This window comes from Phaenicophaeus curvirostris, chromosome 24 (assembly GCF_032191515.1).
Source record: "Phaenicophaeus curvirostris isolate KB17595 chromosome 24, BPBGC_Pcur_1.0, whole genome shotgun sequence".
Lineage (NCBI taxonomy): Eukaryota > Metazoa > Chordata > Aves > Cuculiformes > Cuculidae > Phaenicophaeus > Phaenicophaeus curvirostris.
This window is the reverse complement of record NC_091415.1, coordinates 3,381,358-3,405,947: the sequence shown is the minus strand read 5'-3', so window position 1 is coordinate 3,405,947 and position 24,590 is coordinate 3,381,358. Positions and strand designations below refer to the sequence as shown.

General features: G+C 56.0%; 3 protein-coding genes across 4 annotated transcripts; 1 reads left to right on the top strand and 2 right to left on the bottom strand.

Annotated features, from left to right (window-relative positions):
• Positions 1-349: 349 nt before the first annotated feature.
• On the bottom strand, positions 350-17,556 carry MED20 (mediator complex subunit 20). Of its 2 annotated transcripts, none has more exons than XM_069876193.1 (4): positions 17,507-17,556; positions 2,308-2,452; positions 1,536-1,784; positions 350-698 (listed from the first exon to the last, which is right to left on the bottom strand). In XM_069876193.1, exons 3-4 carry the CDS (start codon positions 1,770-1,772, stop codon positions 483-485), a joined length of 453 nt encoding a protein of 150 aa, XP_069732294.1. In that variant the 5' UTR covers positions 1,773-1,784; positions 2,308-2,452; positions 17,507-17,556; the 3' UTR covers positions 350-482. The 2 variants fall into 2 exon arrangements, with proteins under 2 accessions (XP_069732294.1, XP_069732293.1); XM_069876192.1 differs by lacking the exon at positions 17,507-17,556 and adding an exon at positions 3,223-3,280 and having other exon boundaries at positions 1,536-1,789; positions 2,308-2,462.
• BYSL (bystin like) lies at positions 3,536-7,605 on the top strand. Its single transcript, XM_069876162.1, has 7 exons — positions 3,536-3,824; positions 4,718-4,874; positions 4,959-5,097; positions 5,822-5,955; positions 6,085-6,245; positions 6,619-6,721; positions 6,977-7,605. The coding sequence occupies exons 1-7, from the start codon at positions 3,560-3,562 to the stop codon at positions 7,392-7,394; spliced, it is 1,377 nt and encodes a 458-aa protein (XP_069732263.1). The 5' UTR covers positions 3,536-3,559; the 3' UTR covers positions 7,395-7,605.
• On the bottom strand, positions 8,695-24,590 carry CCND3 (cyclin D3). Its single transcript, XM_069876187.1, has 5 exons — positions 24,308-24,590; positions 22,255-22,470; positions 14,472-14,631; positions 13,749-13,891; positions 8,695-10,398 (listed from the first exon to the last, which is right to left on the bottom strand). The coding sequence occupies exons 1-5, from the start codon at positions 24,503-24,505 to the stop codon at positions 10,237-10,239; spliced, it is 879 nt and encodes a 292-aa protein (XP_069732288.1). The 5' UTR covers positions 24,506-24,590; the 3' UTR covers positions 8,695-10,236.

The following is a 24,590-nucleotide window of genomic DNA, read 5'->3' as shown; positions in this document are numbered from 1 at the left end:
CCCTCAGCCTGTCAACTAAACAATACAAAACAGAGCAATTCTTGCTGTGTAAAAGACTCCATCTCCTCAAAAAATAGAGCTTTTTATTTTGATGAAAAGTAACAAGACACTTTCATATAGGAATCTAAAAACAAATTCCAAACCAATCTCTTGTGTGGCTGTTTGCAGCCAAGAAAACGTAGCCCTTGTGTGTGTTTGGATGCAATTTCTCTTCCCTACTTCTGCTGATGAACAGGAATCCCCTGCACAAAGAACCACGGGAACTATGGTCCCAATCCCAGACGCCCTTGAAAACATGAAGGGGGACAAGGAATACGCGTTGCATTCCAGATCTTTGCTTTGCAACATGAGAAAGAGGCTGAGAAGTAAAAAAATTAAACCTTGGGCTGCCTCCAGCGCTGCTTTTTGGAGGGAGTCCTGATCCACACGGGCAGGCAGCAAAGGGGACGCAGTTGCTCCAAACCGAGCTCCCGAAAGTCTTTTCATCTGATCCCTGCTACAGGCACCTGCTGCTGCTTGCGGATCTTGTTGAACAGCTCCATGTACTGGACCATCGTGTCCGCGGGGCTGTAGATGCTGTCGTGCTTGGTGCCAAACACAGATGGGATGCCGGGCGTGTGGCTTCCCATGAAGCTCTGCATGAACTCCATGAGCAGGTTCCAGCAGTCGTTGGCTATCACGCAGGGGCAGTATTCCACCTGGAAACAGAAAGCGCAGCCCTGAAGCTCACGGCAGCGGCAATTAACCACGCTGGGACCACACACCTTCCTCACTGCCTCGTTAGAGACAGAATGCTTCCAACAGAAACTTCTGAGACTATTTAGCATATAACAAGGATGGAAAAATGCAAATGAACAGGACAGGCTGGGAACAAGCAAGCAATCACTTCCAAAGGGAAGAAAAGGGCCTGTAAGGGCATTGCTTTTATTAAATCCCCAAAAGTGGAGGTCGTGGGACATTGGTTCAAATGCCACATTGACTCTGCACCATCCAAAAGGAAAATTTCATTCCCACAAGCTCTAGGTCAATTACTTGCATGACCGTGACATAGAATTATGGAGTGGTTTGGAATGTAAAGTACCTTAAAACCCACCCAGCTGCACCCCCTGCCATGGGCAGGGACACCTCCCACTGGATCACGGCTCCAAGCCCCATCCAACCTGCCCTTGAACCCCTCCAGGGATGGGGCAGCCACCCCTGCTCTGGGCACCCTGCACCGTTATCTCCCCACCCTCACAGCAAAACATTTCTCCCTAAGATCTTATCTCAATCTCCCCTCTTTCAGCTGAAAACTCTTCCCCTTATCCTGTCCCTTCCCTCCCTCATCCAGAGTCCCTCCCCAGCTTTCCTGGAGCCCTTTTCAGTACTGGAAGCTGCTCTAAGGTCTCCCTGGAGCTGAACAATCCCAGCTCTCTCAGCCTGTCCTCGTATAGGAGGTTCTTCAGCCCTTGGATTCTCTTTGTGGCCTCCTGTGGCTCTGCTGCTCATTCCCCTGTCCGCAGCCATATTTCACGCCCTTCAGAGAGGATTCTTACCTCCACAGACAGCCCTCGGACATTGGGCCCCATCGTAACCGTGCCCACCTTCACCAAGAAGTCGCAGTACTGGTAGCGAGTGCCCCGGCTCTCGATCTTGTTAGCCTTGGCGTTCTGGAAGAAGCCTTTCAACTTCACCATAAGGATATCAAAGTTGGTGTCCGCTATGAGGCAGGGGCCATTTTCAAAGAGAGCGAAGCAGCTGAGGGGATATTCGGAGTTGTGCATCACGTACATCAGCTTCCCTGTCTGCCCTGAGATAAAAGCAATGGTATTTGGGCTGTAAAACCAACTCCTCCTTTAAAGAAGCACCTCGTTTTCCTTTTGTTCTTCTTCTTTTAATTCCAGGATCCTTGTACCATTCCCACACGCTTTACATTATTCCGCTGCTCAGTGAATACACTGTTTTTCCTCCTTAAGATTTAAAGGGGAAAAAAAGTCTTCTGCAGCCTAAGGACAACGAGCAGAGCAGAGCCTCCCATCCCCAAATAAAGAGCTGGGATCTGTCAACTGTTTTCCTGAAGGAAGGAAGGTTGGGCTCTGCCCTCATTCCCACTAAAAAAGAGCCCTGCAGAGGAGAGAAAATGCCACTGGTGAGGGCAACACACACAATCTGTGGTGGAAAAGGTGTTCTGCAGCCCACCGGCCTCCCCGGGTCCCTAGTGCTGGAAAAGCATTAAGCTGGATGTGACATTACGGAGTTGGGAATGACAGTGGGAGAAGAGGCGGCTCTATGCCTGTGGAGAGGCCTCCAGCGCATCCCGGGGCTCACCTTGGCTGCTGATGGTGGAAGCAGCCGTGTGGTAGGTCTCACAGTCCACGCAGAAGGTGCCCTGCTTCTCGGCTCCCAGCAGCTCCAGCTTCCGTGTCAGGATCTCCACTGTCTGCTGCACGCTCTTCCCCTCCGCCACCGGCACCTGTGACACGCTGAAACCGGGAAAGGGGAGCAGAGCCCCGGGAGTGGGGGTCAGAGATCGGGATGGGGAGGGATAAGAGACTGGAGGGGATCAGAGACCAAGGAGGGATCAGAGACCGGGGCTGGGGGGCAAGGAATCAGAGACCAGGAAGTGGGGGGGGAATCAGACAGAGACGAGGAATGGGGGGAATCGGAGACCAGGAGCAGGGGGAATCGGGGACCAGGAGAAGGGGGAATCGGAGACCAGGAGGAAGAGGGAATCGGAGACCAGGAGAAGGCGGGATCAGACACCGGGGGGCGGAAATCAGAGACCAGGAGAAGGGGGAATCGGAGACAAGGAGGCAGGGGATCGGAGACCAGGAGGCAGGGGAATCGGAGACTAGGAGGCGGGGGGGAATCGGAGACCAGGGAGGGACCAGACACTGGGAGAAGGGGGATCGGAGACCTCGGGAGGAGAGAGATCAGAGACCTGGGGAGGTGGGTTGGATAGAGACCGGAGACGGGAAATCAGAGACCAGGGAGGGGCTCACAGAGCCGGGACCGGGAGGATCACAGACCGGGCTGGGGAGCCAGGGCCTTGGGGGATGGATCAGAGACTGCGGTGGGGGGGAAGGCCAGAGACCGCGGGGAAGAGGAATCGCGCACCCGAGAGCGGGGAGTCGGGGACCGGCGGGATCAGAGACTGAAGGGGGAGCCACAGACCCCCCAGCGCCTCCTCCCGTCGCCTCCCAGGCCCTCCCGCACCCCCTCCCCGCTCCCCGCTCCTCCTACCAGGTGACACCCATGGCGGCAGCTCCCAGGCCGGAAGCGAAGCCGGAAGAGGCGGAGCCTCAGCGCCCCCGAGGGCGGAAGTGCTGGCATGAGGGGGCGTGGCCTCAAAGATCAGGCAGGGGACAGCGCCAAAAGGGGCGTGGCCTCATCGTCCAGACAGGAAGCGATGCCTGAAGGGGGCGTGGCCTCATCCACCCAAACTGACAGCGGTACGGGAAGGGGCGTGGTCTGTACCGGAAGCGGCGGGGGCTCGGGCCGGAAGCGGCGGTCCCGGACCGGAAGCAGCGGCTCAGCGCCGCACGCGTGTGGCGGCCGCGCTCCCTCGGCCCCCGCCGCGATGCCCAAGGCCCGGCGGGCACGGGGCTCCGGCCCCAGCCCCGGCCCCGCGCTGCCGCTGGCCGAGCAGATCCTGCAGGACGCGGCCCCTCGGGCTACGGCGCGGGGGAAGCGGCGCGGCGGCGCGGAGGAGGAGGGGGATGGCGGCGACGGCTACGTGGACGCGCGGCTATCGCGGCGCATCCTGGAGCAGGCGCGGAGGCAGCAAGAGGAGCTGGAGGCCGAGCACGGACCCGGAGGGCCCGGCCAGCGCAGCACCGCTCTGGGTGAGGCACCGGGGGGGGCGGCATCTCCGGGGGTCGCAGAATCATCATAGAATCACCAGGTTGGAAGAGACCCACCGGATCATCGAGTCCAACCATTCCCATCAATCACTAAACTATGTTCCTCAGCGCCTCGTCCACCCGTCCCTTAAACCCCTCCAGGGAAGGGGACTCAACCCCCTCCCTGGGCAGCCTCTGCCACTGCCCAATCACCCTTTCCAGAAAAAATTTTTTACTGATGTTCAGCCTAAACTTCCCCTGGCAGAGCTTGAGGCCATTCCCTCTTGTCCTGTCCCCTGTCCCTTGGGAGAAGAGCCCAGCTCCCGCCTCTCCACAACCTCCTCTCAGGTAGTTGCAGAGAGCAATGAGGTCTCCCCTCAGCCTCCTCTTCTCCAGGCTAAACACCCCCAGCTCTCTCAGCCGTTCCTCATCAGGCCTGTTCTCCAGCCCCCTCACCAGCTTTGTTGCTCCTTTCTGGACTCGCTCCAGAGCCTCAACATCCTTCTTGTGGTGAGGGGCCCAGAACTGAACACAGGATTCGAGGTTTGGTCTCACCAGTGCCGAGTCCAGAGGGAGAAGAACCTCCCTGGACCTGCTGGCCACGCCGTTTCTGATCCAAGCCAAGATGCCATTGGCCTTCTTGGCCACCTGGGCCTGCTGGCTCATGTTCAGTCGCTGTCAACCAACACCCCCAGGTCCTTCTCCTCCAGGTGTTCAAGGCCAGGCTGGATGGGGCTTGGAGTAACTGGAGATGTTTAAAAGGTTGGTGGACAGTTGAGGTGCTCAGAGACAGGGTTTGTAGTAGACAGGGACAGTTGGATGCAATGAACTCCAGGGTCTTTTACAACCAAACGATTCTATGAGGCCCCAGGCTCAGCCAGCACTGTGCCCTGCAGGCCCCAGCGCGGACTCGGAGGAGGAGGATGAGGAGTGGCCCTCACTGGAGAAAGCAGCGGAGAAAGCACAGAGAGGAGAGGCTGGTGGAGAAGTGGAGGTGGATCCCGAGGATGAGAAAGCCATCGAGATGTTCATGAACAAGAACCCACCGCTGAGGTGAGAGAGGGGAAAACTGAGGCGGTTGCTGAGGGCTTGGGCACAGGCCTCGGCTCGACTCTCTCCCCTCTGTGCTGGCCGTAGGCGCACGCTGGCCGACATCATCATGGAGAAGATCACGGAGAAGCAGACGGAGGTGGAGACGGCGCTGTCGGAGATATCAGGACGCCCCATGCCGCAGCTCGATCCCCGTGTCCTGGAGGTTTACCGGGGGGTCAGGGAGGTGAGGCCAGCAGCGTGCCCAGGTGGCCACCAGCATCCTGGCTTGGATCAGCCGTGGGGTGGCCAGCAGGAGCAGGGAAGGGATCGTCCCGCTGCATTCGCTGCGGCTGCACCTCGAATCCTGGGTTCAGGTTTGGGCCCCTCACTCCAAGAAGGACCTTGAGGGGCTGGAGTGTGTCTGGAGAAGGGAACGGAGCTGGGGAAGGGGCTGGAGAACAGGGGTTGTGGAAGCAGATGAGGGACCTGGGGACGTTTAGTCTGGAGAAGAGGAGGCTGAGGGGAGACCTCATCACTCTCTGAAGAGATTTAAAATCCGTGCAGATGTGGTGCTTAGGGACCTGGGTCAGTGGTGGCCTGGCAGCATGAGGTTCATGGTTAGACTTGATGATCTTAAAGGTCTTTTCCAACCTAGAAGATTCTGTGATTTCAAGGCCAAAGCAGCTCTGCCCAGGCCCGGCAAACCCCGTGCTGAGCCCTGCAGCCCCTGCCCTCCTTCTGAGAGGCTCTCCCCATCCTCGTCTGCGCAGGCACGGCTGCGGATTCCCTGTGATTTCCATAATGTCAGTCCTTGAAGGGCTCAGAGAGGTTCTGAGGGACCATCTCCTGAGCTCCATGCTTGGGCTGGTCCTTTCTCACCAGGGGTGCTAAGGGAGGGGACATCTTTCTCACAGCCCTGCTGTCGGTGCTTGTACATCACTGCCTGTCCCGTATCTGTGTCTTTTAAGGTGCTGTCCAAGTACAGGAGCGGGAAACTCCCCAAGGCATTTAAAATCATTCCTGCCTTGTCCAACTGGGAGCAGATCCTCTACATCACAGAGCCGGAGGCGTGGACGGCCGCGGCCATGTACCAAGCCACCAGGTAAGATCCTCTCTGGGAGATGCTGGCGTGGGATTTTTTAGCTTTTCCTTTTCCGTAACCGGATTTACAAAATACCAAACCCTCAGGCTCCTTTCTCCACACCTCACTTAGCCCTTTGGCTTTTCCCAGGATCTTCTCATCCAACCTGAAAGAGAGGATGGCCCAGCGGTTCTACAACCTGGTGCTGCTGCCACGGGTCCGGGATGACATCGCCGAGTACAAGCGCCTCAACTTTCATCTCTACATGGCTTTGAAGAAGGCTCTGTTCAAGCCGGCAGCCTGGTTCAAAGGTAGGGACTCCCTGCAGAGCTGATATTCCTACCTGGAAGTCTCTCTCCGACTGGGAAGCTCAGCAGGGGCACATTTGGCTGTGACAGGAGGAGGAGATGCGAGAGGAATGCAAAACGCCCCCCTCCATGGACGAGGTGGCTTCCAAACCCCTTGGAGGGTTCAGGGTGGGAAGGTGCTGGCAGGTATTCGGGTTCTTTTGGAGGTTACAAACTGCCTGGATCCGATCCCAGCAGCCTGAGGGTGTTGGGAGCTGGTTCCATGGCAGGAAGAGCTGGTATTTCCCGGGGTTGGATGTATCCTGGCGTAGGAGAAAAGGCCGAGCCCAGCGTCCTGCTGCTCTCCCTGCAGTGCCTGACTCTTTCCCCTCTGCAGGGATCCTCATTCCGCTCTGCGAGTCGGGAACCTGCACGCTGCGGGAGGCCATCATCATCGGCAGCATCCTCTCCAAGTGCTCCATCCCTGTCCTCCACTCCAGGTAAACGCTCTCAGAGGCTGTGGGGGTTCTGGTTCTCCTCGGTGGACACTGATGCGATGCCTCGGATCTGTCCCTCAGCTTCTTGAGGGACATGGTTTAGTATTTGATAGGAATGGTTGGACTCGATGATCCGATGGGGCTTTTCCAACCTGGTGGTTCTCTGATTCTCTGGCATCTGGGAGGTGCTGGGGTCACTCAGCTCCTTCAGGGAGCTCTGTGGCTCCAGCCTCAGCTCAGTTCTCTCCGTCCCTGCAGCGCGGCCATGCTGAAGATCGCTGAGATGCAGTACAGCGGCGCCAACAGCATCTTCCTCCGGCTGCTCATCGACAAGAAGTATGCGCTGCCTTTCCGTGTGGTGGATGCCCTTGTCTTCCACTTCCTCGCTTTCCGCGCAGACCAGCGGGACCTGCCCGTGCTGTGGCACCAGTGCTTCCTGGCCTTCGCCCAGCGCTACAAGGAGGATCTCTCCTCGGAGCAGAAGGAGGCGTTGCTTGAGCTGCTCAAGTTCCACAGCCACCCGCAGATCTCCCCGGAGATCCGGAGGGAGCTGGTGAACTCCAAGACGCGGGATGTGGAGGGACAAGAGCCTGTGGCCATGGAGTGGGCAGGGAAAAGCTGCAGCCTGCCCGGCTCTCAGGATGCTGCTGGATGCTGTTTGGAGCCTGGTGCATGAGGCGGGAGGCATTGCAGGTGCATCCATTCTGGGATCCTGCTGCTCCGAGCAGTCGCTGGGGGCTGTGCCCATCGAGCTGGACCCGTGCTCCCTGTCCTGCTTGTCCCAGGCAGGGCAGCCCCTGTCGTTCCGCCTGGAAACCTGGGGCCACCAGCACCCAGAGGGATCGGCCTGTTCCTGATTTGGAAATAAATCCCGGTCTGGTCCTGTCCCACCTTGTCCTGTCCCCAGCAGGTGGCAGAGCGAAGCCACCAGCCCCGGGCTTCTCGGAGCTGATGTAGAGTCTGTGTTCTCTGCAAGGAGAAAAGGGAATCCTGCGTGCGCCCTCGTCTCTCCCTCCATTGTGGGAACTGGGACTCCCAGGCTGTTCCCAGTGCCCAAAACAATCCCCAGGGGAAAAGAAACCCCTCCTGTTGGTTTTCTCTGAGAGCTTGGTTGGACCAGGCAGGAATGGGCTCTGGAGCTGCCGCAGCAGCAGCCAGGATGCCCCAGGGAGCGTGTACGTGGCTGTGGGCAGACGGGAGAGCTCTGGGGGGAGCACGGGGCAGGGGAAAATCCTCTGGAGCGCCCGTGTGCGCGGGGCGGGCAGCAGGTTGGGGTGTGGGGCAGGCTCCCGTTCCCCCAGCCCGTGGTCTGGGCCGCCAGCCTCACTGCTCATTGCCTTCCTCACCGCTATCCCCCTTCCCTAGGGATTTTCCCCAAACACTGGCTTTCCCTCCTGCTCCTCCAGCTATTTCTCTACTCACTAGGGGGCTAGTGAAGCCCTGGGGCTCGCAGCAACCCTCCCAGGCACACAGGGGCTTTTCCTGCTGCATCCCACGAAGCGCCGTGCTTACCCTGGGGAATTGTCGATGGGAACCGAGGTTTGGAAGCTTCTGGCCTTGCTCCTGAAAGTCAGCGCCGTGTCCTTCGGCAGCCGGTTGTCCTTGGCCAGCTTCCTCCCGGCTTCCCTTCTCCTCAGAGCTCACATTTTGTGTGACGGCAGCGGCAGCAGAAGCCACGTGCAGCGGAGCAGCCCGCAAAGCCCAGCTGGTTGCGCGCCGCGCTTTTCCTTGCCTTCCTGATTTTTATCTCGTGTCTTTAAAGAAGCCAGAAGCCGATGAGCTCGAACGAGAGCCTGTGCTCGCACCGTGTATTCTGCAGAATTCTCCCTGGGGCAGAGCTGGTGGGGTCCTACCTGTCCGCTCCCTGTTTCTCCTGCGTGGCTGGAGCCTCCGGGAGCAGCCGGAGAGCCTCCAGAACCTCTGCGAGGAGGCCAACCCCAAGCAGATCGCAAAGGGAAACCCCGCAGGCGCTCAAACTTGTTTAAAACACTTTATTGCAACATCATATGGTCCTCTGATTCCCCCAGCAGCGGGACTCTCGCGTGTGAACACCAAACCAGTTTACTCTTAAATTAAAACTCCATTTATATATATATATAAAAAAAAGAAAAAGGTTTTCTTTTTCCACAGACGGGCCCTGCGCTCCCCCAGCCCTCCCGCTAGCAGGAGGAGGCGGTGGCGAATGGCTCTTCCCGACAAGTCGGGCTGGTGGAAGAGCAGCAGCTCCATCCTTTTCCACCGGATAAGGCTTTTGTCTCTAGTGGCACCAAAAAAGGCAGGGCTCTCCCTCCTTTCTCCACATCCCCTGCGGGAGGACAGCAGCCACACATCCACTTTTCCAGAGGTCACCGAGCAGCTTTCTGCCTCCCGCCCCTGCCAAAGTCTCTCTGGCTTCTCTTGGTTAATACAATTCCACTATTTAATGGTTTGTTGTTTTTTTGTTTTGTTTTTTTTTTTTCTCTTAGAAAAGCAGCATTATTTTTTTCTTTTAAACACTTTCTATAAAAACTAAACAGACAGGATCAACACCAACAATACAAAAATGCAATCGCTTTTTCAAGTGCGCAGCAAGTTTCCCACCCAGTGAGGAGACGCCTGGGACCCACATGGATATAGATGCAACGCAGCCCCCTCCTGGATGTGATCTGAGATCCCTGCCTTGGAGGAGCGAAGATGCATTTCAGACTATAGCAGCACATTCAAATGTATTTCTTATAACCTAGGCTGATCTCTAAGCTACCTGAAAAACCAACCAGCTTCCAAGTGAGAGGCTCCCACGGCCCAGGGAGCAGGGAAGGGGATGAAGGGTGAAGGCACTTTTTTCAGAAGGAGACCAGCGTCCTGCAAAAATCTCCTCCCTCCACGTTTCCCAGTGGTTAACGATAAATTCAGCAGCCTCAGAGGAGCAGCGGAAAGCCAAGGGGATCACGCTCCAAGGAGGCTGCTCCCCAAGGTGAGGGCTTGTCTTCTGCTGTCCGTGCAGTCGGGGGAACACGTTCCCCACGCAAGCCCCAAACCCACAATTCCCAAATCTTAACAGCAATAAGGAACAAGCCACGCGTTTGCCCTCTGAGCAGAAGCAGCCCCGGGGGAGCCACAGCGATCCCGGGGAGGGAGGTTGGGGGGGTTCACAAGGATTTTGGTCACATAAGAGGCTCGTTCTCCATGATTGAGGACCAACGCAGGGCTGGAAGTCGTCGCAGTGACTGCTCCTGAACAGCCAGGCTAGGAGGAACACGAACTGAGAAACATTTTACAACTTCATTTTGGGTCCTGCTCCCTCCCCAGCTATTCCTGGGCCCTGCCACCACGAAAAAAACCACAAAAACCCAGTCGCTTCACCTCAGCCACCTGCAGAAGCGGACGAGCAGCGTCGAGCTCTGGGAGAACCAGCACGGAACAAATCCTCAGCGGGGCTCAGCTGGAGGGTGGGTAGGTGGGATGGGGTGACGTTGCGGTGTCCAGGGGGAGGTGATGGCACGGAGGGGGCCGGGAGGCTCTCGGGAAGGGGAGGCTGGTCACAGGTCGATGTCCGTGACGTCTGTCGGGGTGCTGGTGGGCTGGCTGGCCGGGTAAGCAGCAGTCTTGGTGGTGCTGTATTCTGGTTGGGTTTGGGATGCCTGTTTTAGGCTCTCGGCTAAGGTGGCCTCAATCTGCTCCTGACAGGCTTTCAAGCAGTCCTGCGGGAGAGGGAGCAACACAAGAAGCCTCAGTTCTCTGCTGCTTGGAGGTGGGAGCCTTATAAATAGCTCTGAGCAGCTGCTGGGCTACATCTCTGGCCCCTGGAGCATCCGAACACACAGGACAAAGAAGCCTTTCTCCAACAAGAGGCATCTCCAGCTTCCCTGTGCTTTAGGCCCCTTCCCAGGAGAAGCTCCACGCTCTGGTTGTCTTCTCCCCACCTCCCTAGCTTGATGACATTTCAAGGAATAGAAATTGTGCCCATCAGAGTTCCCCAGAGCATCCAGGCTCAGGCCAGCTGCAGAGAGCGATGAGGTCTCCCCTCAGCCTCCACTTCTCCAAGCTAAACAGCCCCAAGAACCTCAGCCACTTCCCCAGCTCCGTTCCCTTCTCCAGACACGCTCCAGCCCCTCAATGTCCTTCTTGCACTGAGGGGCCCAAAACTGAACCCAGGATTCGAGATGCAGCCTCACCAGCACCAAATACAGGGGCACAATCCCTGCTCTGCTCCTGCTGGCCACCCCGTGGCTGATCCAAGCCAAGATGCCATTGGCCTTCTTGGCCACCTGGGCCACTGGTGGCTCGTGTTCACTCCCTGTTGACCAGCACTCCCAAGTCCTTTTCCACCAGGCAGCTTTCCAGCTGCTCTTCCCCAAAGCCTCGAGCTGCACGGGGTTGTTGTGTCCCAGCTTCAGGACCCCACACTTGGCCTCCTTAAACCTCACACAATCGGCCTCGGCCCTCGATGCAGCAGCCACTCCAGCCACACGCATTCGATACTGGGTTGTTATGAGAACGATGCTGCAGCCACACAGCTTCTTGTAGGGCTCTTCCCCTCCTGCTCTACCTGTGGGGAGCCCCGCGTGACTCCCCGGGAAACCCAGGGCTGGGAAACCCACTGGCCCCACAGACAGGAAGGCGCAGGGGACAGCAAGCAGCGGCGTTATCTGTAATAAAAGCAAACCCCGCGCTGTTTTCTCCCCACAAAAGCTGTGACCAGAAGGGGAAACTCCTCCACTTCAAGTACCATGACGCACCGAGAGCCACAGGAGGCATCGCCATCAGCTCCTCCAGAGCATCTCGGCTCTTGATGAGGGGAAAGAGGTGGCATTTCACACCTCGCGGCCGGAGCCGAGCCGGACGCCGCTGTGGGGCCGTGCGCTCGCTGGATATTGTCACCCACTGAAATCTCTTACCAGGAATTCGCTGCCAGTTCTTAGAAACTGTCAAAGGATGTGGCGAGCGAAAATAGCAACGCCTACCTCCCCTGCCCCACGCCGCTTCCCGTCAGCGCAGCCTCCAGCCTGCCCGCCCGCAGCCCCGGGGCCAGCTCGCTGCAGGGCTCGAGCCGCGACCACCGCATCACGATCCAGGCAGAAATGCTAAAAGTCATCGTGGCCGCACGCAGCCACGTTCTTTTACTGTGGGTTTGCTTGGTTGGTGTTCCCCGTATCGGGGCTGAGGTGTGGGGCTCCCACTCGGACACGCAGTGGGTCTGGCTGGTCCTGCTCCACGTGGCATGAGGGCAGCTCCAAGGCTCGGCCAAGCAAGCTGGCCTCGGCACAAAGGCACAGCCCCAGCCAGCCCTGGAGCTGGCACAGCCCTGCACCATCGGCCCCACGGACTCGCCAGGGCTCCAGCGCTGCCCAGCTGCAGGAAGGGGATTGCTCCTCCCATGGTGAACCAAAGGGGAAACTGAGTCATAGAATCATAGAATCCCCACGTTGGAAAAGAACCATTGGATCATTGAGTCCAACCATTCCCATCAATCTCTAAACCATGTCTCTCAGCACCTCGTCCATCCATCCCTTAAACCCCTCCAGGGAAGGGGACTCAACCCCCTCCCTGGGCAGCCTCTGCCAGTGCCCAATGACCCTTTCCATGAAAAACTTCTTCCTAATGTTCAGCCTAAACCTCCCCTGGTGGAGCTTGAGGCCATTCCCTCTCGTCCTGTCCCCTGTCACTTGGGAGAAGAGCCCAGCTCCCTCCTCTCCACAACCTCCTCTCAGGCAGTTGGAGAGAGCAATGAGGTCTCCCCTCAGCCTCCTCTTCTCCAGGCTAAACACCCCCAGCTCTCTCAGCCGCTCCTCTTGTTCTCCAGCCCCTTCCCCAGCTTTGTTGCTCTTCTCTGGACTCGCTCCAGAGCCTCAACATCCTTCTTGTGGTGAGGGGCCCAGAACTGAGGTCACAGCCCAGGGATGCTGAGAGGCCAGGTTCCAGGAGCAGCATCAGCACCACCTACATGATGCTGGGTGCTTCCCCTGGGAGCCCCACAACGGACCCGTCCCCAGGGCTTCCTTGTGCTCAAGGAGCCACTGTGGTCCTGCCTGCTTTGTGCTGCAAGGGGCAGGCTGTGGGGCTGGGAGATGCCGTCTCGGAGCTGAGGAGGAAGGGGAGCGGGCAGGGGTGCGTGGGGCTCCATTCTGGCTCCGCTCCCTTCATGCTGCCCTCCCTGCTTCCCACCTGTTCCCTCCGCCAGCCTCGACCCAGTGCAGGTTTCAGTCCCTGTCCCATTCACCGCAGCAGCTTGAGAGCAGCTGGCCGCACCGATTCCCTCTTGAAAAAGGCTCTGGCAAACAAAACCAAATTAAAAGCCGCACAAATAGATCGGGACGCCCTCCCGCCCCGTCCCCTCTCTGCCTGGACAAAGCCTGGGTGCAGCCTCCCACCCGCCGCGGCACCGGCACCTCTTCCAATTCCCAGCGCTGCTGTCAAGGGACTGTAACCGACCCTGGCTGCCGGCACCAGCATGTGGCCAGGAGAAAAGATCAAAAGGGGCCCCTGGCAGGAGAAAGGCTCCCGATTGCTTCACTGCAGCGGGAGCGACCTCAAAACAGGGAGCCAGAGGGGTCCCTGCTCCCTATTTGAAGGGCAGAGGGAGGCAGGCAGGTATCTCCCACCATCCCGATATTCCCATCACCATCCCGATGTCCCCATCGTGCCAAAACCACCCCTCCCCACCCGACTGTGGGTACCTGCAACCAGACACTCGTTGGGGTTAGCAGATGCCGAGCCCGGCTTCTCCCTCTGCCCCAACCCACCTCGACAACCCGATCCCATCAACACCCGATCCCACCAACACCTGCCCGCGCAGGGAACAGACGCTCCCCTTTGTGCTGCTTTTCAAAGGCTCCTGAGCTCGTCCCGCTCCGCGCAGGCAGCGTTTCGGGGCCAGGAGCCAACTGCAGCCACGGGATCAGCCAACGATGCTGGTTTAGAGGTGCTCACTCATCTCAGCATCGTTCCCGTCAGCCTAATTCCCTCCAAGAAGAACGGGAAGCAGAAAGAGGAAGGGTTTCCACCAGATCCAGCAGCAAAAGTGCTTCGCTTTCCCCTCTGGAACACTCACCACCTCCGTGCCGGTGATGCTGGCCAGCAGCTCCGTGATTGCCTCTCCGGTGAAACTGTTGATGGAGATGGTCAGGCCGTGGATCGCAGCTCCGATACTGCCTGTCGCGATCATGGATGGGGGGTACATGACGAACGTGTATTCTAGAGCCACGGCAGGGACACAAGGGGCAAAAAGCAGCAGCTGTTAGCAAGGATGCGCTTGTAAGTTCTTGGGACTGCGATTTCCCTGGAAAACTAGGGGTCTCTCCAGCTTGGCAGAGAGAAATGGGGGTGATGCAATGGGAAACAGGCTGAGGATGGGAGCAGCTATCTTCATGAAGCTGTTTCCCTGGGTCTGTCTCACCAAAGGAAGCCCTGAAGAGGAGGTTCCTCTACCGACTTTGAGGGAGGCTGATGAAAGCCCAGATTCAACCCTGCCTTCACCCTGGACATCCTCCCACAATCACCACCAGCGCAGCAAGACGGGCTGCAAGGTGGGTTTGCTCTCTCCTAGCATCTTCCAGACACTCACTAAGAGCCCTCAGGACCGTTATCTCACTTTGTCAGGGACAGAAAACTTCACGGAGCAGCAAAACGCTCCGATTTGAATGAAGGCAGATGTTCAGCCCCCAAGAAAACCACCACGCTGGAGCTCAGCCCCAGGCTGCCCAGCAAGCCCAGGTTATCCCAGCTCCAGCCAGTCCTTCCCAGCTCCTCGGCTCCCGTGGGAGCAGGGACCCACCTGTGGCACACAGGGCAATAAAGGTCTGTGCGTGTTTCTTCACCAGCTCCATCTTGTCCTTAGGCAGCAGGAGGCGATGGAGGATGTGAAGCAAGAAATCATTTGCCGTCACCGAGACCAGGTCCCACTTTAGCTTCTCCAAGACTAGAACTTCCCAGTCCTGCAGAGTCAGACAGAGAGGGAGCACTTTATTTAGCAGGGTTGGGTCAGGCAGAAACACCCACCAGATTCAAGGGCAGATAAGGCCAGTGCCTGGGGATGGGCCAGCGAAACAGCACAATCCATAAGTCAGGGAAGAAAAGAGGGAAGGTCCCTGCTCCGCGACGCTGGCACAAATCCAGCTTTAAGCCGTTGCAAAGCTGGGAGTAAAGATCAGAAGAGGAAGCGATAAATCTGATTTCTTCTTTCCAACACTCCTTTGCTTCGCAGGGTTGCTGCAACAGCTCATAGGGAAAAAAAAAAAAAACAGATTAAGGAGCAGCAGGCACACCATTCCCATATTCCTTTTCTTGGGAGGGTGGGGAGGCCCTGGCCCAGGTTGCCCAGAGCAGTGGTGGCTGCCCCATCCCTGGAGGTGTTCAAGGCCAGGTTGGATGGGGCTTGGAGCCTTTGATGCCATAGATCTTCAACCCCTGAAGAGCTCAGGGGCTGCGACCAAGCGCTGAGGTCCACAGCCCAACAAATGCTGGGCACATGGCCCTGTGGAGGAGGTCCCAGGTTGGGCACTAGCATGTTGACAGAACCTCCTCTACTCATCACACCTCTTCTCTGCCAAGAGAGCCTCCAGCCTTGCTCAAAGCATCCCTAGCAGCTTCTCCAGGGAAAGAGGCACTGAGCAGCCATGCTGAGGGCCACCTCTCCCACTGACACACAAGCAACAGCTCATTGGTGCTTCCCAGTCAATGCCAGGTGGCTGCCAACGTCTCCATGTTGTGGTGCTCTCTCAGCATCTAGCAGATATTTCTGGAACACCTTCCAGGAGCCAGTCTCTGTGCAATCTGTGAGCTGGGGAACAGATGGCAGGGAGGAAGGGGACCTCCTGCGGGTTTCAGCTGGAGCTCGGGCTGCTCCTCTCACCTGCTCAGCCCCTCACAGGCTCTTCCAGCTCTGGGCATCAATCCTAGCACCGACAAGGGAATCAAGTGCAGAGCAGCACTTGGCAGCGTCATCACCCTGCAAGTCCAAGTGTCAACAAGAGGTACCCAAGCGCCCAGCCAGCAAGATGTAAGCAAAGGGAGTGCCACGATGAGAATCTGGGACTTCTGCATTCAGTTGGAATCACGGAATCATTAAGGCTGGAAAAGACCTCTAACCTCATCCAGCCCAACCCCACCGTGCCTGATAAACCACCTCACAAAGCGCCACAGCCACACAATTTTTGAACACGTCCAGGGATGGAGACTCCCAGAACCCCTGGGCTCCAGCCCCTTCCCTTCTCCGGACGTGCTCCAGCCTCTCAATGTCCTTCTTGGAGTGAGGGGCCCAAAACTGAACCCAGGAGTTAAGGAGCAGTCTCACCAGCGCCAACTCCAGGGGATGATCCCTTCCCACCTCCTGCTGGCCACCGCATGGCTGATCCAAGCCAGGATGCTGGTGGTCTCCCTGGCCACCTGGGTCACTGCTGGCTCCTGTTCCGTGCTCTGCTCACCCTCAGGGACTCCAGGACTTGGAGCCAAAGCTGGATCCAACTCAGAGGCCACACATGGACTGGTCTCACTGGACTGAGTGGCTTTGATGTTCTGCCTGGGTACGACCAGCCAACCGATGGAGCAGTCTCAGGAAAGGCAAGAGTAGTGTCTTCCCAGGATCGTTTCCCTTCCCACCCCAGCAGAAATGTCACGAGCTGCTCACACTAAAGCCTCCTACCGGTCCCAATTCCCCCACGTCCCATGCCACGATGAAGATCTCTGGCTCCCAGTCTCTCTCACCCTCTGGACCAGCAGCAAAGCTGCCTTTGGGAAGAGGGGCTCAGCATCCCAGAAAGGCTGAAGGTGCCCCCGCGTCCCTCCCCCTGCTAGCAGCGGGCGACAGTGGCCCTGCAGATGTGCTGGGAAAGGAAAACACCCCACAGGAGCTCAAAAGCTACAAAATTGAAAGGAGCTGAATTGGGATTTATACTGGTATCTCCCTTTCAGGGCGTAGCTCTACCCGGAACATCTATTCTTTTTCCAAGGAGTCTAGGATTACAAGGTCAATGCTGCCCACAGACGTGCCAAAGGGCTGCCAGAACAGATGGGTTTGAAGAAGTGAGATTTTTTCCATAAGGGCAGATCTTCATTTTCTCTTTTTTTTTTTTTTTCACCTCCCCTTACACAACAAGACCAGTTTGAAGTTGCTTAAATGAGCAGCATTGCTCAACCTGCTCCAAACCCCCCACGAGGCCAAATGCACCATTTGCCATTACACAGCTTGTGCTTTTCCAACCTGAAAGGAGCGCTTTGCTAGCGCACATTCACTCTTCTCCCACACAGATGACCAGCCTGCTAGTCTTTCTATATTTTTAAGCCAAATTTACAGGATAAACGCAAGAAGAAACCTAGCAATGAGCTCCAGAGCCCGAGGATCGCAGCACAGGTCACCAAGGGTGCTGGGGGGGATTGGAACAGAGGTTTGAGATTGGGTTTGGGCTAAAGAAGGTGCTGCTGCTGGTTAAATGCAGCAACATAGCAAGGTGACACAAGAAAGAGCCACTGGACATGGAGAGCTCTGTGTGTTGTCCCTACCTGCCGCACATCTGGAGCCCAGCAGGCTGGGAAAGCCAGCTGCTTGTTCATCCATGAGCCCGGTTTCTTGGGAAGAGGCACAGAGCATGGCTGGCATCCCAAAATGGATCATTATACACAAAAGGGCTGAGCACAGACGAGACACCAGCCTTGCATCATCTAGGATCTTGCTCCTTGCGTTTCCTCCCAGAGCTGCACGCCAGCTCCTGGAAGGCACAGGAGGTATGTGATGTCCACCCTGTCCATGCTAGGACAGCTTTTTTGTCCTAAGAAGATCAAAAGGTGCAGCTCAGCTCAGCTGTGAGACCTCACCTGCGACACGCTGGCTCCTGCCATGCCAGGACTGATGCAGGACAACAGCCTATGCGTTTACAATGCGTAAAAGTAGCTCTTTTCCAGCTACCACAGAGGTTCATGGTCTTCTTCAAAACCTCATTGTTACAAAAGGGCTGATCCCGAGCCCCAGCCGGCACTCGGGACGCCAGCTGAAGGCACCAGGCGCCAAGGACTGTCACTGGCTCACAGGATTTAGCTCAGGGAAGCCTCTCTCCTGCCAAACCACCGTGCTCCTCGCTTCTCTCCTGCTAACCCTGGGGACTTCCCACTCTCAGAGCAGCATGTCAGAATCTCTGAATCACTTTATCTGTGGAAGAAGCAGAACAAAAGGCTGCAAGAGATAGGCAAGCAGGTTTGCGACAGCAGCGCCGCTCGGTATAGCAAACATCCTTTTCCTGGCATTTTCTTGTGCACCTAATTGAATCAGGCTCTGCCTGGCTAATGAGAGAGAGGAAGAAAGTGGAAAATGTCCCTTTGTTCCTCCAGCTTGCGGAGACCACCCTCCTCATGGAAGGGCTGCAAGCTACCAGCGCTGCCCACCGAGCATCTCATCGCTGGGAATGCATCAGGTTCCCCCAGGGCAGAGCTCCCCACGCCCGGCCAGCATCCTAGGGGTGGAAATCACACAGCAGCTGAGCTTCCCCCTCTGCAAGCTTGCTCCTGGCTGCATCCCACAAAACAGAAAGAAGAAAAGCAGCGACCGTTTCCCATCACCTCCCCTGCTCTGCCAAGGGGGTCTCAGAGCACAGTCCCATGCGATGAAGCAGCATCAACCCCCGGTTGCTGCCTCTGCCCTAAAACAGACCCGAGCCACAAGTTTTCTTCAATTTCTAGCTATGCAAACGCAGGCTGGGAGGTGACAGTCACACCAGCTTCTCTCCTTTTCATGCAGTGACAGTCGCTCTCTACAGCAACTCTACCCTCCGCAACACCCACACGAGGAGCCTGCATGAACCTATCTGGCAAGGCTGCAGCAGGAACGGAGTCGAGCCGAGCCCAGCTCCTCTCTGCAGCAGCTCTGCCTGCAGGAGAAAAGGAAGTTGTGCTCGATTTTGTCACTCGAGTTGACAGGTTGCCATTATCACCGACTCAACAAGACACCAGCGAAGCGGGAGAAGGCTGCGCTCTTGTTGTGTTCACGAGCTGACTCAAAAGGAGGGTGGAAAGAGCTGCTGCTGTTGCTGCTGGCCACCCACCCCACCCGGCAGCCGAGACGCAGCTACAGAAATGAGCAGCCACCAAAGTCCATTTGCAAAGAGGAAATCTGGGGCAAACGTTTCTTTCCGTCCTCTGAGCAGAGTTCAAACGGGATGGCAAGGGTAAAGGTGTCAACTTCACATGCAGAAATGGTCACATCTATCTGACCAGTGCAACAAGAACAAGGGAAAACAGTAAAGCACAAGCGTGGCTGCTGGAGAGTCAACACTCTATCACAAATGAACATCCCTTTCTACTCAACTCTTATCTCTTTTGCTTATTTTCGCTCCTCATGACCTGCAAGCAACCACCGCTGCTCCCTTCATTATCTCTTTGGTCCTGCTTAAGGTCTTTTTGCTAGGAAATACCTGGCAATTTGCAAACCTGACCTTAGGTCAAAGATCTCACAGGCAAGACAGTGTATGAGGGACAAACCAGGCAGATGAAGGTGACCTACAACTGCTCTCTCTGACCTTCAAGCAGCTGAACAGCCTCTTGCATGGGCCAGAAAAGTCTTCATTAAAAGAAAAAAAGACAAGAAAGGTAGGTTAGATAACGCCCCTGACGGAAATCCAACTTCCTCCAAATGGACAAGTTTCTCGTTGCATCATTTCCTTCTCCCTAGAATAACTTCATCAAGATTTTATTTCAAATGTGTCCTTTGTAAACCGCTGAGCTGGTGCCAAGCATCCCTGCAAGAGAAGGAACCAAACCTACTGGGAAAGCGAGCCAGCTTCCTCCAGAAGGCCAGGGAGGACACGCTGTAAGCTGAAATGGCACCGATCCATGAGAAGAAGCCAGGATGCACCATTGTCCAAACCTTGATGAAGAAGCTCCCCTTCCCTTCCCCTCCCCACCCTCTTCCACTGCGAGATTGTGAAAGAGAAGTAACATTACCGCGATTAGGACAGAGGAGGGAAACAGCAGCTTGCCCTGGTTTTGTAATCAGGGTATTAACTCTTGTCAGGTCCCACAGTGAAGACAAAACCTTCACGTATCTTCAGATGTTACATCCACCGCCTCTGTACAGCGGAGAGCGATGGGAGACTGGAGTGGGATCTACTCCAAATGGGGTTAAACATCTGCTGAAAGCAAGACTTGTGGCAGGCAGGGGAAGATGACCACAATGACAGGCTACAGAGTATCTCCTGCCCAGACATCTGCAAACGCCTCAGCACCTCTCCCTAAGGGCCATGCTGGTTTGTGATGGCTTCTGCTCAGTCCTTTGCAAGCACAGATTACCAGAAGCAAACCTCTTCGCTGCCAACGCAGTGGTGGCTGCTCCATCCCTGGAGGTGTTGAAGGCCAGGCTGGATGAAGCTTTGAGGAACCCGATCCAGTAGAAGGTGTCCCTGGCCATGGCAGGAGGTGATGGGACTGGATGAGCTTTATGTTCCCTTCCAACCCAAACCATTCTATGATTCTAAGATCCTATATGCCTGAAAAAGCTGTCTTGGGCTACCCCAGGAAAGGACTTTTGCCTCCCAAAACGAGGCTATTCTTGTTCACCTCAACATATTGACCCCAGAGCACTGTGATGAAAGAGCCCCACGCTAAGTGTCTGGTTGTGCCTCATGCTGTGAGAGCATCCCAGGATCCTGGTGAAGAAAAAAAAGTACCAGAAAGGAAAACTCCAGACCGAAATCCGCACAATAAATGAGTGATAGGCGGCTGACTGCGCTCTCCTCCTCCATCTCCACCCCGAGGACGGAGAAGGGAAGATTAATATTGTGGCACTGCTTAGCCACAGCTTCCTGCTGACAAACCTCTGGGGGGAAGAAATAAAATAGACTGGGAGTGAGGAGGCATTAGCATCTAAGTGAAGAACAGCCTCCAGGGATGGTGCACGTGCTCAGCCCACATCTCCTAACCTTCCTTAGGAGGGAGCCTGCTGCAAACTCAAGATTCAACAGAAAAAAACAAACCCTCACCAACAATAAATCAGCAGATAAATCAGAACGAAATACAACCAGGATCCATGGGAGATCCATTTCCTCGTAGCCTAAGGTCCACGCTGCAGAAACCATAGAATGGTTTGGGTCAAAAGGGACCTTGAAGCCCAGTTCCAACTGAAAAGTGAATGCAAAGCGATTCCTATTCCTTCCAGCTAAAGTTTAACCCCCTCCCTATCACAGGGCTAACAGGAACCCTTCCATCCCAGCCTGGGATTAACTTCACGTGATGACTCCCAGTCCTGGGATGATCTTCACGCCGGCTGAAGATGCTCTGAAGGATGAAGCTTTACGGCAAAGCAGGAGAGTCTTTGCACAGAGATTTTGTGGCAGCCCCTCGCAGCAGGATGCGGCCGCACAACCGCAGCTCAGCATCCACAGAAGCAACGAGCTTTCTCTCTGCATTCCCATCCCTCACCCGTACTCATAGTAACGATCCACAGACTTTTTCCGTGAGCACTACTTAAGGTGACACCCACCCACAAATGACTCCAGGGAAAGAGGGATGGAGGTGAGGGGATTTCCCCCAGTCTTCTCTGGCAACTTGGAAAAACCACGTTCATAATAGAGTTCCCCAGTTAACCAGAACCACCTTCCGATTCACACCTGAAAGTGTTGTGGGTTCACTCCCCACCCTGGAGACAAATCACACTCCAATCATCTCACCCACCCCAGCCCCCAGAAAAATAAGGTATTTAATAAGGTGATGACTAACCCCGAGAAATTCTCGTAGACAAACCGTCTCCAGGGATGTTTGTTACTCGAAGTGAGGTGGCTGTTTCCTCCCAAGGGCTCTGATCTAACAGCACGGAAGGCCCTCAAGAAAAGGGGTTCTCCAATTTCCTCCCCCATTGGCGAAGCTGAATTCAAGAGGGTTGGATCTTTGAACTTTTATCAGGCATGGAAGAAGCTACAGAGCTTCTACCTGAGCATCCGATGGGAGAAGCAAAGCAGCCCTGCTTGAATTCCAGGGCATGAAGCACATGGGGCAGCAACACTCATTTCCATCCCCCTGGCAGCACTGTCAGCCTTGATGGCACAACCCAGCCAGCTGGATCCCAGGTCAGAGAAGCTCTCACCCATTTTGCTCCTTAACTTTTCACTGAAAGCTTAATTTTTCCTGCTGGTGTGGAAACGCATCTTAGATATCAAGCCTCTTTGCAGCCAGGGTAAGACTGAGCCGTGTGCCCCACTGGCTGTGGAGGCAGGAGCCTTTGTTCTCCAGAGCTGACACTGGAGAGCAAACCAACACCCAGAAGAGAGCTCAGTGGGGCAGCTCCGCACTGGCCATGAGCACTTAAGGCACAAGGAACTTTATAACCTGGAGGTGATAAAGCTGCTTCCCAAGGCAGGGAAAGAGATCTTGCCCAGGATGGGAAGATCTCCAGCCACAGACATTGCACCCACTGGGGCAGGGAGGTGAGAACGTTGGTTGGGGAATGCAGAAGGTGGTGAAGAAATGCGAGGAAGAGATCAGGAGGAGACAGAGAGGCAGGTATGCTGGGAAGTAGCAGAACGCAGGAGATAAGAGAGGTAGGGAGGGGGTGGAGGGCTCTTGGAGATAGGAGTGGTTACCAGGAGCTGCTGAGGCGTGATGGAGTTGTCTGTGTAAAAGCAGAGTTTCTCTACAGTCAGAGGCATGGTTTCTCGCAACTTGGAAGCCAGGAGCATGCAGACTGCTCCCAGAAGCTGCAGCTGATTTCTCCGTATGCGCACTGACGACAGGTAGCGATCCACGTAATTCATGGCCAAGGGGAAGACCTCTTCTTCACACTTCTGCTCCTCGCACACCTGACAAAACCCAATGACAGAAATAACAAAAATAAAAGGAAGTTTTAATCGGCACAGGACTCCCCAGCTCCTGCCTGTGCTGCAGCTTCAAAGCTTCTGGTCAGGACGGTGTTTCACGCTTATCTGCAGGGCTTTGAAGGCACTTTGGTGCTAAGGAGCTAATGAGCTACAAGCTTGAAGCCTACGACCGCAATGGGATTACGCCAGCAACAATGTTGACCAATGCCCTAAGACCTCATCTTCCTATGGAGAGCTGCAGAACTTGTATGTAGCTAGAAAGAGTGCACAAAGAAGGCCAAAATAGCTTTATTTAGCTCCTTTTTTCATGTCTCCAGCCTGCTGTACAGCAAAGCTGCCATCCTCTGCTTTGTGGAGACCGGGGTCCTCTGGAGAAAGCGAGCAATTCCAGAATACATCCAGCTGGAGACCTAATAGGGCAGGACCCACAGCTGCTTCTGGCAATTCCACCTTAAGTGGTCCAGAGCCATGAGAAGAGGCAATGGCAGAGCCCAAATGAATGGTTGTCTGAAAGTTCTCCTCCATCAGCCACAAACAGAACACGGGAGCTCTAAATTTCAGTCCTCTGCTCTCATCTCTCAACCAATATCATGTTTAACCTCCTTCTTTCAATGCAACTGTAAAAATAGTGAAGTTTCCCCTCCCATAGCAGCAAAAGCCACTCTCCTACAGCAGCAACTGCTTCCCCTGCACAAACCACCCCAGCACGGGGGACACCGATGCACGGGCACCAACAACTAAGTGTCATTTGCTCCGGGACTGCCTGTAGGGCTGCAGGAACGGGCTCCAAAGCTGCATTTATCCAGCTCCCCTTCTCCGAAAGGGAATTGCAGAAACAGAACAATCATAGCAGGGGGGGCAAAAAAACCCCAACCCTTTAAAAAGCAAGATGTTCATTATTTCTTTGGACAGAAGCAGGCAGCTTCTTGCAACAGCAGCCAGGCTCAAACCCAGCATCATTTGTCCTTTGCAGAATCTGTTCTTTCTTTCTTTCTTGAGACCGCTCACCCTGACCATCTCACGAAGGGGCCCAGGAGATTTCCCCCACTGAACTGCATCCCGCAGAGAGTTGCATTCATTTTTAATTTAGGGAACTAAGCGGTGGTAATGTTATTTTCCCCCTTTACCCGCGTGTTTTCAGGCCCGTTCAGGAAATGCTGGTGTGCAGACGGGCTGAGTTCTCTGCCCAGCAGCTTTGGGGTGCAAAGAGGGGGGGCTGACAGCATCAGGGTGGCAGAGCACCAAGGTGGGGTACGCACAGAGATGCAGGTTGGGGGGCTTTGCTTCTCCTGCATAGGACAATCGTATCTTCTAGCACACCAGTGCCCCAGTGCACCTTCCTCCCCTGCCCCCAGGCCCTCTATGTGCAGCCCCCCAGTCACAAACTGGAGACCCGACCCCTGGCGTGTTGCACACCCTTGAAGTCCAGGGTGTTTTGTCCCTCGCACCCCTATACAGGGGAACCTCACAACCCCCACAGCGAGCACGAGTCGGCTGCTCCTGCCCTGAGCTTCCAGACTAGCAGGAATGGAGCAGGAACGTGTACGTTGGGCAAGGAAAAGCACTGGTGAGGGAGCAAGGAGCTGGAGCTGGGAGCAAGGAGCCGGGAGCTCAGCAAGGAGCTGGAAGCAAGGAACTGGGAGCTAGAGTTGGGAGCTGGAAGCAAGGAACTGGGAGCTAGAGTTGGGAGCTGGGAGCAAGGAGCTGGAGCCGGGAGCAAGGAGCTGGGAGCAAGGAGCTGGAGCCGGGAGCAAGGAGCTGGGAGCACAGCAAGGAGCTGGAGCTGAAACAGGAGAGGAGGAAGCAGGGGTTCCCGTACCTCCAGCATCCAGAAAGCCAGCATTTTCCGCATGTAGGGCTTTATCTCCTGCTGCACGCACTGGAAGTAGTAAGCGCGGGGGCTGTAACGCTCCTCCTGGCTCAGCAGGTTCTGCAGCACCCGCCGGTCCCCTAGGAGCTGCGGGTCCGGGCCGGCGCGGGGCACGCGGGGCACGGCTTCCATGCACAGCAGCTCCATGGGCGCGGGAAGGGCAGGGAACACGCCGGGAGGGAGGGAAGGAGGGACGGAGGGAGGGAAGCAGCCGCCCCGCCGGCTCCTCCGC